Below are 16,543 nucleotides of genomic sequence, written 5' to 3' on the forward strand. Positions count from 1 at the left end.
TCTTCATAAATATAAATAAATAAATAAAAATCATACAATTGCTTCAAATTGAAGTCACAGGGACCATCATCCATGAACCTTTGCAGGTCATGTTCTTCCACAAAAATTCCCAGCTTTTAACTCATCTCATTTACTGTGAACCCAGTTTCTACATCTGAAGAAGACAAACATACACAAAAAAGATGTACACACATGTATAAACAAAAATAGCAATGTTACATAGGAGTCATTGCAGCTTGTCACCAAACTAACCATACAAAACTTCAAAGGTGTATTCAGTACAAACAGTGGCTTTTAATACCCTAAGTCATTTTTAAGAAGAGACAGATTAGAGGCAGTGAGGTGGTGCAGTGGATAAAGCACCAGCCCTGACATGGCCCTTACTCAGGGACACAAGGTTCTGGACAATCTCCAGAGTGACCTCAGTGTACAGCCCCTTCTGAGAAGGGTCCAGGAGCCCCCACTACTCCTCAGTGAAGTCCACCATAATATCCTCGATTGTCCCCAACTCCTAAACCATCAAAAGTCACTTGATTTGGTGCTAAAAGTGCCTCCAAAATTTCCTCCAACCCTCATCAACTTAGAAGAAGAAGCAGAAATGGGAATTGCCTAAAACATAACCTTTAGGAGTGTCAGAGCCTACACTTGGAACCAGGCATTAAGAGCCCAGTGGAATATTGAGAAAAGCATTTTCCATTTGAAATGAGATTCATGTTGGATAATAAAAGTTGGAAAAATCTCTTACTATAAAATGCTTCTCCCAATGGAATTAGGGAAAATATGTGAATTCTATAGAACTTGTAGATGTGAAAGAGAGAAAATGATGAGACATTTCTTCCCACACAAGCAGGGTTTTAAGTGCTTATGATGAGAGCAAAACTCTGACCTGAGACAGCCCTGTAAAGTTATAAAAAATCACCAACAAAAAGCTACACAAACTCAAATGGTCTCACATTCTCTGGAAACAGGATGATGAGTCTTCAGAAAATGTCTCCTTCCATATATAAACTCAAATGGTCTTGCATATTCTTAGATTCCTGTATAAAATAGGTCTTCAGAAAATATGTCTTTGCAAAATCACTTCTCAATCTTGAGAAAGATATTGCCTATCAAGGAAGCCTTTCTCTTGGTGTCTCTTTCACAATAAAAAAAAAAAAAAAAAAAAAAAAAGCCTTTTTTTTTTTTTTTTTTTTTTTTTATCACAGCATTTGAGTTAGTGAGTTTCCTTCCCTGAGAACCAGTGCCTTGGAGAACAAGGAAACTCTCACCCATTCCTGCCACATCTCTCCTTCTGTTGTAATGCCAGAGAAACTGAGGCAAGATAGAGATTAGAGAGTTTTTAATATTTTATTAATTGGAGAGTATAATTGACTGGACAGGACTCTCATCTCAAAGTATCCAGTGATGAATGGGAGAATCCCAATGACATATACAGCCACATGGCTCAGCTACAAGGGTAGTCCAAGGCAGGGGGGAAGTCAGAACATTGAGAGTGGGAAGTTTCTGGGCCATAAATTTGGTTCTAGTAGGATGGGGGGAAACTGGAAGCCAGAGTCAGGTTGTCTGAATAAATAGAAGTAAAGATGTCAATGAGGTATTCCAGATATTCTTATCTTTTGGAATATTTAGAGGGGAGTAGCACCATAAATTCTTGAGGACAGAAGGAGTTAGGAGCCAGGAAGTCTGGACTCCCCCTTATCTTGCTCTTACATTAACAATTTATAACCTTAGAGCAAATGGTCCACAGTCTTAATGAAGGGGGGTGGGTGGGGAGGGAAGGAAGGGGGGGTTGCAACAAAGGGGATTGAGGCAGAATAGTTAAGGAAACTGAGGTAGGACAATTAAAGAGAACTGTGGCAGAACAATGAACCCTGCCCTCATCAATTACATATAAAAAAAAAAAAAGATTCTATGAAGAGTTTGTGAGAATCTGGCAAATACTATGTATTTTGGGGAAGAAACCATTAGCAGTGATCACTGAGAACAAAGAAATTATCTAGCAAGTTTCCTATGAGTCTAAAATAAAATCTAAACTAGATGAAAGCAGGAAAATAATTTTTTTTATTATTAAATTGTTTTATTTACAAGTTATTTGCGTGGGTAATTTTTCATCATTGACCCTTGCAAAAACTGTTACAACTTTTCTCTTCCTTCCCACTACCCCCTTCCCGTAGATGGCAGGTAGACCCATACATGTTAAATATATTAAAGTATATGTTAAATCCAATATATATGTATATATTTCTACAGTTATCTTGCTGCCCAAGAAAAATCGGATATAGAAAGAAAACAAATCCACAAGGAAACAAAAATTCAAGCAAACCAAAATAGAAAGGGCGTTAATGCTAGATTGTGGTCCACACTCATTGCTCATAATTATCTCTGGATGTAACTGACTCTCTTCATTATTAAACAACTGGAATTAGTTTGAATCATCTCATTATTGAAAAGAGCTACATCCATCAGAATAGATCATCCTGCATAATTTTGCTATTGTGGGGAGGAAGAGCAGGAGGGGTTGTTCTCACCCCCTTTTTAAACTGGAGCTGAGGTAAATGGAGATCAAATTTCAGGACCCTCGCCCCCTACAAGTGTTAAAAAGGGCCAAGAGCAACCGGGGCTCAGTGGGTGAGGGGTCAGTTGGGCTCCCCAAGAGACACTCAGCAGCCCCCAAGCTACACCGATGCACAAACACCTGCCCCACACACAGCTACAGCTTTTGCACAACTTGTCTGCTGGCACCCCTCCCTTGCACATGCACCCCCACATTCGGAGCTTCCCACTGGCACCAGATTTCCAGACTCTGCCACGCCACCTGACCTTAAGCAGCTTAAGGTCGAAGAGAGAAGTCCCAGGCCAAGCCGGCCGTCCTTGCCTCCCGCACTCTCCCAGCACTCAAAGGAAAACACAAGTAAACTTGGGACTCAGAAATCTGTGCCTGCTCCCCAGGAGACTCCCAGCATGCTCTGGGCCCAGCAACTGAAGGACTGAGGCGGGGTGTGAAGTCTCTGGGAGTCACCCTGTTTGGCCACATGCTGCAGGTTTCCTAAACTCCCTGCTTAGGGAGGGGTTGTGTGGTCATTCTTCTCCTGGTCCGCTTCCTCCCGCTCCTCACCCGATACAGGCAAAAGTGAGAAACTTGAGGAATGAAGTTGATCGGTTGCCACATTTTGAGACCTATAGACCTCATGGAAAGCTATCCTGCATCAAAAATAGGTAAATTCCCAGAAAGCGACGTGTATTAAAAATAAGAAATTAACTTACAAAAAATAGGTAACTTCTGCAGGAATGGGGAATGTTCATGCATAAGCAACATTCAGGGTTTGAGCCCCAGTTACCACCTGTCACCTATAAGGGGCAACTTTGTTTTGAGTAGAAAGAAGGAACTTAGCTTGCTAACTAGTAATGTTAGGACTGTAATGTTCTCTGTTGGGTTTTCCTGGAGGTCTTTGGACAGCCTTCTTTTCAGTCAGTAATCACCAGGACAGAGCAGCCAGGGACTAAAGTCCAACCCTTTATTGTCTCCTTGCCTGGGGCTGGGCAGCTTTCCTAGAGGCCTTCTGGAGTCTAGGATTCGGGGAAAGAAAGTGAGGAAGAGAGCCTGCCACCACAGGCTGACAGACATGGAAATGAATAGTCCAAGGCCTTGTGCTTCTGCCTCCTTGTCTTCTCTAGCTCTCTCTCTGAGCCTCTGAGAGCTTAAGCGCCTGCCTCCAGTTCTCTTGTCTTTTCTGCCTCTCTGAATCTGCGGTTTTTCTGAGTCCCAGCTTATATGCTTTACACCGAATATACACCAATCATTATATCACTAGGAAACCATTATTTGTTGTAAGATTAAATCAGTCCTACTGAACTTCGAGTACTATTAAATAACATGCTAAACTAGATAATCATTGTCTCATCAATTCCACTTAGTACCTTGTAAGGATCCTTGTTTCAAGTTGAGAGTTTTGGCCCATAACTATACAAAATGAAGTTTACTACCAGCAGATTGGTTGGAACAAACAACTTGTCAGCCTGCACAGAATCTCATACAAACTTCTTTGTTTCCATGAAAATAAATCCCCCCCCTTCCATCCCCCATCCAGAGCTAAAAAATAAGAGACTGATCTATAATTGGGCAATCTCTTACAAGATAGGAATCTAAGAACCTGCAACAGTGGAGGTGTTCTTGATAGAAATAGGGAACTTCAGGAAGGAGAAAGACTTGGGGAAATGGGTTCCATGTTGTTTTATAAAAAGGATGACTGAATCCTTGAGATATGATGAGACAACTGAGAGTATTTGGAAAGAGAAGATTAGAAGGCCCAAAAATTCTTTGGGAAACTCCTCAGTTAGGAAGTTGGGAGAGGGATGTTGATCCAACATCCTGTTGTCATTGTCAATTGCTCAAGAAAATATATTTTGGTGCCTCAGCCCGCGAGGCAGAGTGTGTGGACCCTGGAAGAAAAGAGATAAGGGCAAGAGAGAGGGGACACGCAAAATGGAGGCAAGACAAATCCATCTGATCAAGCCTCATTTTAATGGGTGCAATAGTACAGATATATGTAGCAGTAGAAAAGAAGGCAGGGTTGTTCAAACACAGTACAGGGTGGGGGTCCTAGACAAAGGGTTGGTATCCCGCCCAAGGATGAGCTGCTCAGATGTTTCTGGTGGCAGGAAGCTCTATGATGTGATTAGGGGATGCCTAGATATCTGCCTATTCAAAGTTAGGATGTGATTAGGAGATTCCTATTCAGGAAGTCTTTGGTATGATGTGATTTGGAGATTCAACCTATTCAAGGTTGGCCTTATGTGGCTGTAGATTAGTGCTGGCTCCCCACATTTTGGGATTAGACAGTACTGGAATTTTGCCTTGATTATTAATATTTATAATGGGAAGATTTGCTTTTTATTGTCATTCTTTATTTCAGGAAGGTGAGAGAGGTACAAGGATTTTTTTCCCTATAAAAATATTTGTTTTTAAAATAAAAGTTAAATGATAAATATAATCTACAAGTGTATCTAAGAGAATTCTTGATTCAAGATCTAGATTTAAAAGATAGAGAATGTCATGAAAATAATTTTATAATTTCTTGTAATAATTCTTGTAATGATATCTTCAACATTGATGAAAATGATAACAGGAAACTATCAATATCTAATTTCTTTTAATTTACACAAAACAGAAAATTATATCAGGAAACAATCTGCAAAGCCTGAATTTCTTTTTTGATTAGTAATTAATTCAATAGAACATTTTTCAAAGCTTTCTCAGTTCGTCTGTTCTGTTGCATGTATCATTAGTGTATTAATGCCTTTCTTATTATTTTAGATTAGAGGCTCAGGGGACAAACAATCCTATGGCTAGTACACTTCCCATTACTAACCTCTTCTACCCAAAACAGGAAAAAAAACCCAACAATCCTCAAAAAAAAAGCTTCACTGTATTGTGGATTCTCTTATGTCTAGTAAGCTGGGAGCTGAACAAACGCCTTTCCACACTGATTACATTTAAAAGGTTCCTCTCCAGTGTGGATTTTCTGATGTCTAGCAAGATGGGAGCTCGATCTAAAAGTTTTTCCACACTGATTGCATATGAAAGGCTTTCCACACTGAAGACATAAATAAGGCTTCCCTCTAATATAGGTTCTCTGATGGTCAATGAGGAATGATCTATAATAGAAAGCTTTCCCACATTCAGTACATTTATGAGACACCTTTCCAATAGGAGCTTTCTGAGGGTTAGCAAGAGCTGGATTCCAAAACAAAGGCTTTCCCACATTGATTGTATCCATATCTTTTCATTCCATGATAGAAAGGAAGAGATGAGTGACAGGATGAGGTTGCTTCATATACATTATATTCATCAGGTTCCTTTCTAATATGAATTTGGACCCTGGTCTTAGGACAGGAGTTCAGAAGGCATACCTCTGGTCCAAGAGGTAAGTTTTCAGAATGGAGGAGAGTTGCTGGGAGCTGCGAAATCAGGGGATGGTAATGGCTGGAAGACCCCAGAGGGCTGTAGGATGGACATAACCTTGTGAGGAAGGAGATGGTTGTAGCAAGAGGTCATGGGTAATAGCTAAATTGATTTTGACAGCTTGCTTTAGGGAAAAATCATATAGACTGTGGAAGGAGAAGTACCAGGAAGAGTTGGGAAGACAAAGGATGTGCATTCTTAAAACAGTCTGGTTCCCAAAAGTTTGTTTAACAATGCTAGATAGAAGCCTCTGAGAGAACTGGGACAGAGGAAGGTGAAAAAGAACTTCTCCTAGCATACTGAGGAAATAGAGGTTGATTAAGGTATTATATCATTGTGACACTATGGACCCAATATAGGAGTTTTGGCCTCTATCATATTATACAAACAGGATAGTCTAGGAGGACTAGCTTCCATAAAGTATTTAATAACAAACTGCTTTATAAAAACCACATAAGGTTCTTTGTTTTTTTTAACATTTGTTTTAAACTTAAAAATTGGGAAACAAATTGTCTTGTATATAGCAGAACAAAAGAGAGGATTCAAAGTATAAAGTAATATGTTTCCATTTCCTGAAAGCTTGTATAATAAATTCTACTGGCTGTGTTCAGAGTGGTCCATCTTTTATTTATTTACTTGTAGGTTTTCTTTCTTCTTCCTTCTTTTTACTTTATTCTTTTTTCTCCTCTCTTCCCGCCCTGCTCCAAGAAGGTTATACATAAACAAAAATAAATACAGAGACAAATTCTATGTGATTGTGTATACACTGTGTAACTGTAGCAGATAATTTTTACTATCCATATTGATTTACTTGAGCTCCTCTACCGTGGTGAAGACTGAGCAGGTGTAAGAAACAAAATATCTTATCATGAACTCCGCTGGCTCACAGATAAGTGCAGGGAAGATTTATTTGTTGCAAGAATGGGTGCCTAGGTTAGTAGACACACTTTAGAAACTGCAAAGGCTGTGTTTGATATTCTATCTGGAAGTGCAAATCCCATCCCTGTTCTCCATTCATTGGCTGTTACAGAAATACGAAATGTGACTCTCCACCCCTCAGTCCATAGCCTGTCTCTGCCCACAAGGAGCTTCCATTCTTATTAAGAAGATGAAGAAGGCAGAGTCCAAAGGGCTCCAGTTTAAATCTAAAATCTTTCTCATTTTTTCATTTAAGTTTTATTTCCTCAATTTAATTTTCATAACTCTCTGGAAATTCAATCCCAATCTAATCTCACAGCTGGGAATCAGAATCAGCCAAGCAGGAAACAAACAGAGCTTCCCGAAAGCTGGACATATCAAAATTTTCTTGTAGTATTCATATGCTGAACCTAGAACCTCACCCTGCTGTGCTACAGAACCAGCTCAGACAAATCCATATGAGGTTTAGTTCAAAGAAAAAGGGATTTAGCAACCAACAAGGGAGAAGATACCCTAAGTTAGAAAAGGCCATTAAAACATGACCATGAACCCTGGGGGATTAGGGAATCTGTGTAAAGTGGGTTGAGTCTAGGGAAAGGGGGGAGTAATAACTTGGAAATCAAGAAAGGCTTCTTTCCAGAAGGAGCTTCTGAGCACAGCATGGAAGGGAGGCAGAGGTTCTGGGAGGCAGAGGGAGAAGGCAGAGAGCAGTTGGACACAGGGACAGCCTGGGTTGTAGTACCAAGCATGAAGACCGACTATTATTAAAGGGCAAGAGTGAATAGAAAGCCCATATGGCTGGAGCAGAAGCCTAGAAAGAAAAACTGATAGAGGTTGATGAGGGTCCAACAAATGGGATTATAATTTTTTTCTCATGACTTCCAGGATCTGAAGGCAGAAGGGGGTGAGGTTGGATGTGGGAGGAGAAGAGACAGATTGGAGAAGCATCAAGAATGAAGAGCTCAAGATAAACCAAATCAGTTCCAAGGGAGCAGTAATGAATTGAACCAGCTACACCCAGCAAAAGAACTCTGGGAGATGACTATGAACCATCACATAGAATTCCCAATCCTTATATTTTTGTGTGCCTGCATTTTTGATTTCCTTCACAGGCTAATAGTACACTACTTCAAAGTCTGATTCTTTTTGTACAGCAAAATAACTGTTTGGACATGTATACTTATATTGTATTTAATTTATACTTTAACATATTTAAAATGTATTGGTCAGCCTGCCATCTTGGGCAGGGGAGGGGGGCAAGGAGGGGAAAAATTGGAACAAAAGGTTTGGCAATTGTCAATGCTGAAAAATTACCCATGCATATAACTTGTAAATAAAAAGCTATAATTAAAAAAAAAAAAAAAAAAAAAAAAAAAAAAGAGTGAAGAGCTCAACTCATCTTTGGTGCAGTTCTTCCAAAATGGTGCTAGCTAAATACTTCATGTACTAAGGATGAGGTCTATATTTCAGGTACCCAAATGAAAACGAAGTCTAGTGGCAGGTTCGGAGTACAGCGAGTCAAATAGAGCTCCCCCGCTACCCCTTTGGATTCGGCACAAGGGTGGAGAGTTAAATGAGGTCTAGTGGCAGTGCAAGAGTCCCCTGTAAAGGAACTTACAGACCCAAAAAACTAGATTGATAAAAAGAGGTTTATTATGGGCATAGGAAGTAAGGTTCAAGTCTCAGTTAAAGTTCTTAGTTCTTAGTAAAAAAGTGTTGGGTAAAGAGAAGAGGGCACCAGAAACAGTATTCTGGCGATCAGAGACCCTTTGCATGCCAGGCATAAAGCTGGCATGTTTGGAACCTCTGCCAAGAGAGGACACCAGCTTGGTTCTTTTATGAGACATTTAGCTAAAGGGGCCTGTGGGTGGAGTCCCAAGTTGGCTCCTCGATGGGTTTCAGGAAGGGCTAGAATTTGCTTGGTGGGGGGTTGTGAAACCTGAGCAGATCATTACATTGGGGGCTGGGACAGCCCAAGTTGGCTCAGATCCTATGGGGGGTGGGAGAACCCGGATCTCCTATTGGAATTCAAAAGGGGTGCTTTTGACCAGGATTTGTGAATTAAAGGTCCTAGCTTCTTGAATTGATAAAGCATCAGCAAGGAGAGGTTGGAAATCAGAAAGGAATAAATCAATCTGAAAGGACTAGTTTCTTAAAGGGACCACAACCAGCATCACTTTTAGATCCATGGAATACTGGCTACATCTCATTTCATTCCACTCCCTTTAACTGAGCCATCCCTATATTTCTTTGCCTAAACAAAGACAATTAGTCCTGTCTTATTGCACGTTGGCCCAGGCAGGCCGATTCTTCCATATTCTGTTCCGATCTAGATACTGCCACAAATAAAGGAGGTTATTTATCAGTCCCAGGATATCTAGACAAGAGAGGAAATGGTGGAAAAGACTGTCAGGGTCATGTCCTCGGAAGAATGGTGAAGGGAACCAGCTGTGCCATCTCTGGAGGAGCCACGCATGACATGAGCCTTGCTCATGTCTCCTAATAATGGAAAAGCCATCTGAGGAAGAGGGACAGGCAGCGCTCACTCAGAGGGCATAGGTGGCAATAACAGGCAGAAGCTGCAGAGAGACCAAGTTTGTCTTAATTTCAGGAGAATTCAATAAACAATCCAAACATTCTGGAGCTGCACTTCAACTTTCTCCATTCTCTTTCATCTGAGAAATTTTTACGTGACTCCAGGTATATAGGTATATAAAATACAAATGGAAACCAAACATTTACTGAAAAGAAATCAAAATTTTGTCAGAAAAAGAAACAAACCCCTGTTTTGCCAAAAACAAAAACAAAAACCCAACAACAACCCCCCACCCCATTCACTTATGAGACCTTATTTGGGGCTGTGACCCTCAATTTAAGAAGCTGGGCTCTACAGAACAGAAAAAAACAGGGCATGCAAGTTGTATGGAAAACGGAAATAGTCCTTGGGAAAACAGGCTTCTAGGCTACAGAGGGGACAGCAGGAGAATCTAATCGAGGCCCATACAAAGGCACTGACTCCAGCTTCCAGGGTGCTCTGTGCTATCGCCTGTGGTAGAGGTGCCAGCCCAGTCCTTGACCTCCTGCTTAATGCCCTACTTCCTAATTGGTGGTGTTTATGGCCAATCATTTGGCTGAAACTACCCCACTCAGTACCCATAGGTCAGAGAAGAAACTTGATTAAATGAGCACGTTTCCAAGGCAGTAACAAGACCAGCCAGCAGATGGCAGTTGGGAATCAGGGTTTCAGACTTGGTCAATGGCTCCCATTTGGGGATTTCTTCCAATGAGCATATTCTATGTTCCTTGTAACAGCGTCCAGTCAGGTGGGTTTTGTTTTCCAGGAAGGCGGCTAATGGAGGTGAACACAGAAGGGTGGGCTTCCATGTTCTCCCCACCCACAACTGGAAAAGAGATCGTATCCTCTTCTTCAGAGAAAACTTGGGGGATAAAAGAAATACCTGAATTCAGAGAGCACTGATGAGTAGCCCCTAAAACCCTGTGCTTGGGTCCTGAGGGTGCAATTTCCTTCAGAGCTGCTGCCCTGGAGGGGTTTGGTTTTTCTTGGGGTGATTCAATATTGACTCAGGTGACTGAAAGGATGTGGGAGAGAGGGAGGAAATTTCAGGAGGGCTTCCCAGGAGAGGGGACTGCCAGGTGGAGCTCAGAAAGAAGTCAAGGCTTCTGAGTAGTTGGGATAGAAATGAATGCTCCCTGTGCCCCAAGAATAGTCTGGACAAAGGCTCCCTCCCAAGTGGGACACAATGAGGAGATCCAATCATTCAGGGAGGTCCAGAGCCCCTTCTCTCGTGAGCCACAGCTTTTTTGCCCCTGCCTAAAAGCTGACTTGGTTGTCCGATTTCCCTTCACAGGGCAGGATCTTGTATTTGGGTCAGGGTATGGTACTGGTGAAGACTGCTGTGTTTGCAGACTTGGAAGATTCTTTGATTGTCTTCTTGATACAGGAGGGTGAAGAGCTCACCATGCTCAGGGCATCATTCCCTCAAGACTAGCAGGATCTCTTCTAGCTTTGGTTTCAGCAACTGGAACAGATTCACCAGGTTCTTCATCCTCCAGTTGATGTGAGCACCTGGGAGTCCTTGTGGAATACAGGAAAGACAGAGGGAGTTTCCAGAGAATATCGTGATGGGATCACTGAAACAATTTCTGCAGATTGGGCAGGTTAGGAGGTTCTGGAAAGCATCATTCAACCTCCCAGGACCCATAACTCCTACAAGAAAAATTATCACAATGTCACGGAGAATGAACACAGCATTCACTTTCCCTTTCTATACTTTGTACCTTGATGTTCACACAGAAGTCCAAAGATAAAGGCAGGAAGGAGATCATGATTCCCCTTGTCTACATTTGGAAACAGAGCCAGGGAAGACAAGGGCCTGCTTTCAGGTCCCACAGAAATTTAAATGTCTCAGTAAGAGGGCTGGGAGACCCCATAGGAGGAGAGATGATGGGATGAAAGACAGAAAGTTCTGGGACCATCCAAGCCAAGCCCTTCGTTGCCTAGTTGGGGAAACTTGAGAGGAAGCCCATAGAGAGGCTGCTCTCCAGTCACTTCTCTGCTATGTATTAAAAATAAAGCAGACCTCAGATACTCAACATTTCCTAGCTGTGTGACCCTGGGCATGTCACTTAACCCCAATAGCCTCAGAAAGAAAAAAAAGAAAAGAAATAAAGCAGGCTTCCTTGATCGTCATGGTATGTAGCAAGGTGTATGTGTGAGAGTATGAGAGTGTGTGTGAGAGGGTATGAGCATATGAGTGAGTGAGAGTGAATGTAGGTGTGAGTATGCGAGTGGGAATGTGAAGGAGTATGTTTGAGGGGAACCCTATGGAGTTGTATCTAGGACCAAAAGACCAGAATCTGAGCTCTGAGGGTCACAAGCTGGCTCATCCTCAACAAACTGTTTCCCTTCTTTGGGCATCCCTCTTTACCTCATCTATCAAAAGAGAGGAAGGGGTGTTTTTCTTTCTGATCACTAATTTGTGGGTAACCTCCAGATCTCAATATTCTTGCTACTATTTAGTCACTTAGTCAGGTCTGACCTTTCTTAACCTCATTGGGAGTCCTACTAGAGTAGTTTGCCATTTTCTTCTGTACCAGATCCAGGGGATCCATTTTGTCAGGCAATCACAGGGTAATGACTAGGCAGGGATCACACACTAGTAAGTATCTGAGGCTGGGTGTGAACTCAGGTCTTCCTGGCTCCAGGCCCATGCTCTAGCCACTGAGCCAGTGGGCTACCTCTCAGACCTCCATATACCTCTTAATATTTAGACATTATGAACTGCCAACCTTTGGCAGAGGAGGAGCCCTTGGAGAGGACAAAGTGTAAAGGGTCATCTCAGGAACCAAGCCCCTAAATATTACAGGCAAAGAAGTCTCCCAGACCACTAGTGAGTATATTCCCTTGGAGAAACTACAGGGAAAAGATGTGGCAGCAGGCCCATGCAAGTGCCCCATTCAAGGTCTGTCAACCCCATTCTACATAAACAGAAGAAAAAATAAATGTGTCAGGAATTAAACTCTCCCCTCTTCAGACAAGATGAAGTAGTTTCTCAACTGTGATAGGAACCTAAAATTTGGACCCAGAGGAAGGTCATAAGACAAAAGGAATTCCTTCAAGGTTCTCACCTTCATCGAATTGGGGATCACTCTCCAGGCTCCTTAAAAGAGCTGTTTTCTCAGCTCCTTGTCCTTGCTGCTTTTGTTTGTTCCCAACATGCGCCATCTCAAAGTCGGCCTTCTCAGCTCTGCAAGTTCAGTCACCAGAAAAATGTGTCCTCTGACAAATGAAGCAGTCTCAGCTTCTCAGATGCTTTATCTGCCTGATTTGATTTCTACACAAGATGCCCCTCCCCGAGGTAAGCTCTTTAAAACCTTAACTCAACACCCTGAAGGCTTTTTTTTTTTAATGAAATCTTTTTATTTACAAAACATATGCATAAGTAATTTTTCAACAGTGACTTTTGCAGAATATTCTGTTCCAAATTTTCCCCTCCTTCTCTCCACCCCAGCTGGTAGGTGTCCAATACATGTCAAATAGGTTAAAATATATATTAAATCCAATATATGTATAGTTATACAGTTTTCTTGCTACACAAGAAAAATCAGATCTAAAAGGAAAAAATATTGAGAAAGAAAGCGAAATGCAAGCAAACAACAACAGAAAGAGTGAGAATGCTATGTTGTGATCCACACTCAATTCCCACGGTCCTCTCTGATATAGATGGCTCTCTTCATCACTGAACAATTGGAATTGGTCTGAATCACCTCATTGTTGAAAAAGAGATATGTCCATCAGGATTGATCATCATATTGTCTTGTTGCCGTATACAATGATTTCTTGGTTCTGCTCAATTCACTCAGCATCAGTTCATGCCTCCCGACTCTAACCCTCCCGACGACTCCCGACTCTAACCCTAAATTCGCCTCCTGTCTTTCTGTGTTTTTCTCAAATCAGCCTGTTCATCATTTCTTATAAAGTGATAATATTCCATAACATTCAAACACCATAACTTATTCAACCATTCTCCAACTTATGGGCATCCACTCAGTTTCCAGTTTCTTGCCACTACAAAGAGGGCTGCCACAAACATTTTTCACATGTGGGTCCTTTTCCCTCCTTTAAGATCTCTTTGGAACACATTACCCAGTAGAAACACTGCTGGGTTAAAGGGTATGCACAGTTTGATGATTTTTGAGCAGAGTTCCAAATTGCTCTCTTGAGTGATTGGATCCCTTCACAGTTCCAACATCCTGAAGTCTTGATTGAAGCTTCCTCCTTCTGTCACATTTTTCATCTGATTGGAGGCTTGGAGGCTTCTTAAGGACCATGCCTAGGTGAAGGAGCAGGTCAGTTCCCGGACAGCCTCCATAGCTGTGAATCATGACATCTGAAGGAGTTGCAAAGCAGTTTTTACTGAAACAGATGTTCCTTGGATGGGGAATAAAATAAATTGGAGGCAAGAGGGAAGACTGGAGAGGTCAGACAATGCAACTGTCTCTCAGTGGAGAGGTCTCACAACACAACTGCCTCTCAGTCTCCTTCATGCTCTCACATGAAGGGATCCATTCTGCTGCTCTGAGTTGGATCCCCGGCAGCCACTGGCAGGTGACTCCCATAATATCCATAGCCACTAGCAGGTAGCTCCCGTATCACAACAGAGGCTAGAGCACCCAATTCCTCTCAATGCCTTCCATGATAGAAGATAAACTGGGCATCTGCACTCACTCTACTCTGTATCTGCTACTCTACTGGGTTTTAAACCTATGAGACAAGATGTCCCTGTTCCAGATAGCTTGGTGCCTTTAATTATAAAACCAGTAGTTACCTCAGAGACTGGAACATAACAGGTACTTAGGAAATGTTTATTAGAACCTGGGGGAAATTTTTACATTTAAGGGTTCTGATAAAGGCCTCATTTCTAAAATATATAGAGAATTGACTCAAATTTATAATTTAGTCATTCTCCAACTGATAAATGGTCAAAGGATATAAACAGACCATTTTCAAGTGAAGGAATTAAAACCATTTCTAGTCCTATGAAAAGATACTCTAAATCACAAAATTGATCAGAGAAATGCAAATTAAGACAATTCTGAAGTAACACCAAATGCCTCTCAGATGAGCTAAGATGACAGGGAAAGATAATGACAAATGTTGGAGGGGATATGAGAAAACTGAGATACTAATACATTGTTGGTGGAGTTGTGAGCTGATCTAACCATTCTGGAGATGAATTTGGTCAAAAGGGCTATCAAACTGTGCATACTCTTAAATCCAGTAGTGTTTCTACTGCGCCCCCGCTATATTTCTAGGTGATTGCACAGAGTGCCTCTCCCCCCAGCACTGAGCAGCAAAACTGGCTTTTGGGCTTCTCTTTGTCTGTGGTACTATACCCCCAAGGTTTGCCTTCATGTTGGCTGTTTCCAGTGTTGGAAAGCCATCCCATCCTTAAAATCTATGAGTTCCCTTCAAAAGCTCTAAAAAAAGTTTTTAATTCTCAACTGAGCACTAAGCTTCACTATGAAACCAGACATATCTAAGTATATCCATGTATGTATCTGTATATAGATCTATGTATATTCACATAAACCGACACACTTAAATATATACATCCTTATACATATATGTCTATATGTACATACAGATAATCACACAATTCATTTGGGAGTTTACATCCCCAAACTTTCCTTTTCCTCTCCAGCTGAGGTAACAAGAACCCAGGTGACAACCAATCTAGCTCCAGTACCATCCCACATTTAGTCCTTCTCTAGCCCCCTTCCTAATTTCCAGCCATCCCTGTGCCCCAGGACCAACATGTCTTGCTCTCTGCACTTCTCCTTGGCCCATGAGAACCTCATTTTTGAGGAGTGAAGAGGGAAACAGTGAGATCTCCCAGCAGACAGAATTCTGTTGGTTTATCAGGTACCAGCCCAAATTCTAGCCTTAGAGGAGCTGTGAAGGTTTGTATGAGTGGGTAGAAAAAGTTTATATTGTGAGCTAGTGATGTAGTGTAGCACCTAGGGAGGATATAGCAATAACTCTAAGGCTACCTTGTGGAGGGCAGCAGAGAGTGGGGGAACTCTGGGTAAGGTATAAGACCCTTCTGCCCAGAGGGAGCCTGCTGACAATGTCTGCTTTGGCTCCCTACCTCCCTTTGATATTCTCACCTTTCCTGAGAAGTCAAGGAGGGCATGTCCACTTGTGTTCCACTTGAAGCCAGGAATCCTTACAGCAAGAGGCATTTACATAGTAGGGTGCTTATAGTTAGCTTGCACAGTATGCTGTGGTGATGTAATTCTACCGTAGTTAGCACTTATGCAGTGTGCTATGCTGATATAATGGTTCTATAGTTGGCACATGCTCAGTATGCTGTAGTGATATAATCATACTAAGGTATTTAGGGGCTGAGCGGACTTGAAATAAATGGACTTCATATTTGACCATCCTCGTGGGTCTCCTCCCTTCTTCATTCCTCCACTAAGACCAAGGACTCAGGCTAGTCTTAACATCCTCCAAAGAGCTAGTCTGGATGGTATATTTTGGCATCTCAGCATGGGGGCTCTAGAAAGCATAATATATTTTGGCACCCCAACTTGGGGGCTCTAGAAAGCACACTACACTTCCTAACCTTGGGAGTGTTACAGTTCCTATGTGGGACAAGACCACCAACTCAAATAAATCAAATCAGTTAAGAAGATTTCTCAAGGCAAAAGCAGAAAGGAATTTTAAGATTTTTCGAGAAAGGACATCTCCCCCACTACAAGCAGTTGGGCAAGGAGAGGCAAGGACCAGTTAACAGGCAAGAATTACATAGAGACCTGAGCTAACACTCCCTATAGGTTGAATCTTTGCCCTGATAAGCCCAGGATAAATGACCTCACATTCTAAGTTATAAATGAGGAAAAACTTTCCACCTAACCAAATCATTAGGATTACTAAATTACCTTATTTGGGAGTTTCAATGCCAAGGTGACCCCAACTTAATTCACAAAGAAAAGCTCCCACTCCTTGTAAACCATGTGATTTCTGAAGAAAGAAACCTGGCCCTGGGGTCCAGGTGACCCTTACTTGGTCTTGAGAACACTGTCTGCATCTTGTGAGACAGTTTTCACAGTTCAATTCATTCAATTTCCCCCTCT

General features: G+C 41.8%; 1 protein-coding gene across 1 annotated transcript in view; it reads right to left on the bottom strand.

Annotated features, from left to right (window-relative positions):
- Positions 1 to 15,597, bottom strand: part of LOC116422723 (zinc finger protein 665-like) — a 37,006-nt gene extending 21,409 nt beyond the window's left edge. Inside the window, exons 1-2 of the mRNA XM_031961808.1 lie at positions 15,572 to 15,597; positions 12,530 to 12,648 (exon numbers count right to left, since the gene is read on the bottom strand). Of these exons, the coding sequence (XP_031817668.1) occupies positions 12,530 to 12,648; positions 15,572 to 15,597 (145 nt within the window). The remainder of the gene's footprint in view (positions 1 to 12,529; positions 12,649 to 15,571) is intronic.
- Positions 15,598 to 16,543: the final 946 nt, after the last annotated feature.

Source organism: Sarcophilus harrisii, chromosome 3 (genome assembly GCF_902635505.1).
Source record: "Sarcophilus harrisii chromosome 3, mSarHar1.11, whole genome shotgun sequence".
In the NCBI taxonomy this organism is placed as follows: domain Eukaryota; kingdom Metazoa; phylum Chordata; class Mammalia; order Dasyuromorphia; family Dasyuridae; genus Sarcophilus; species Sarcophilus harrisii.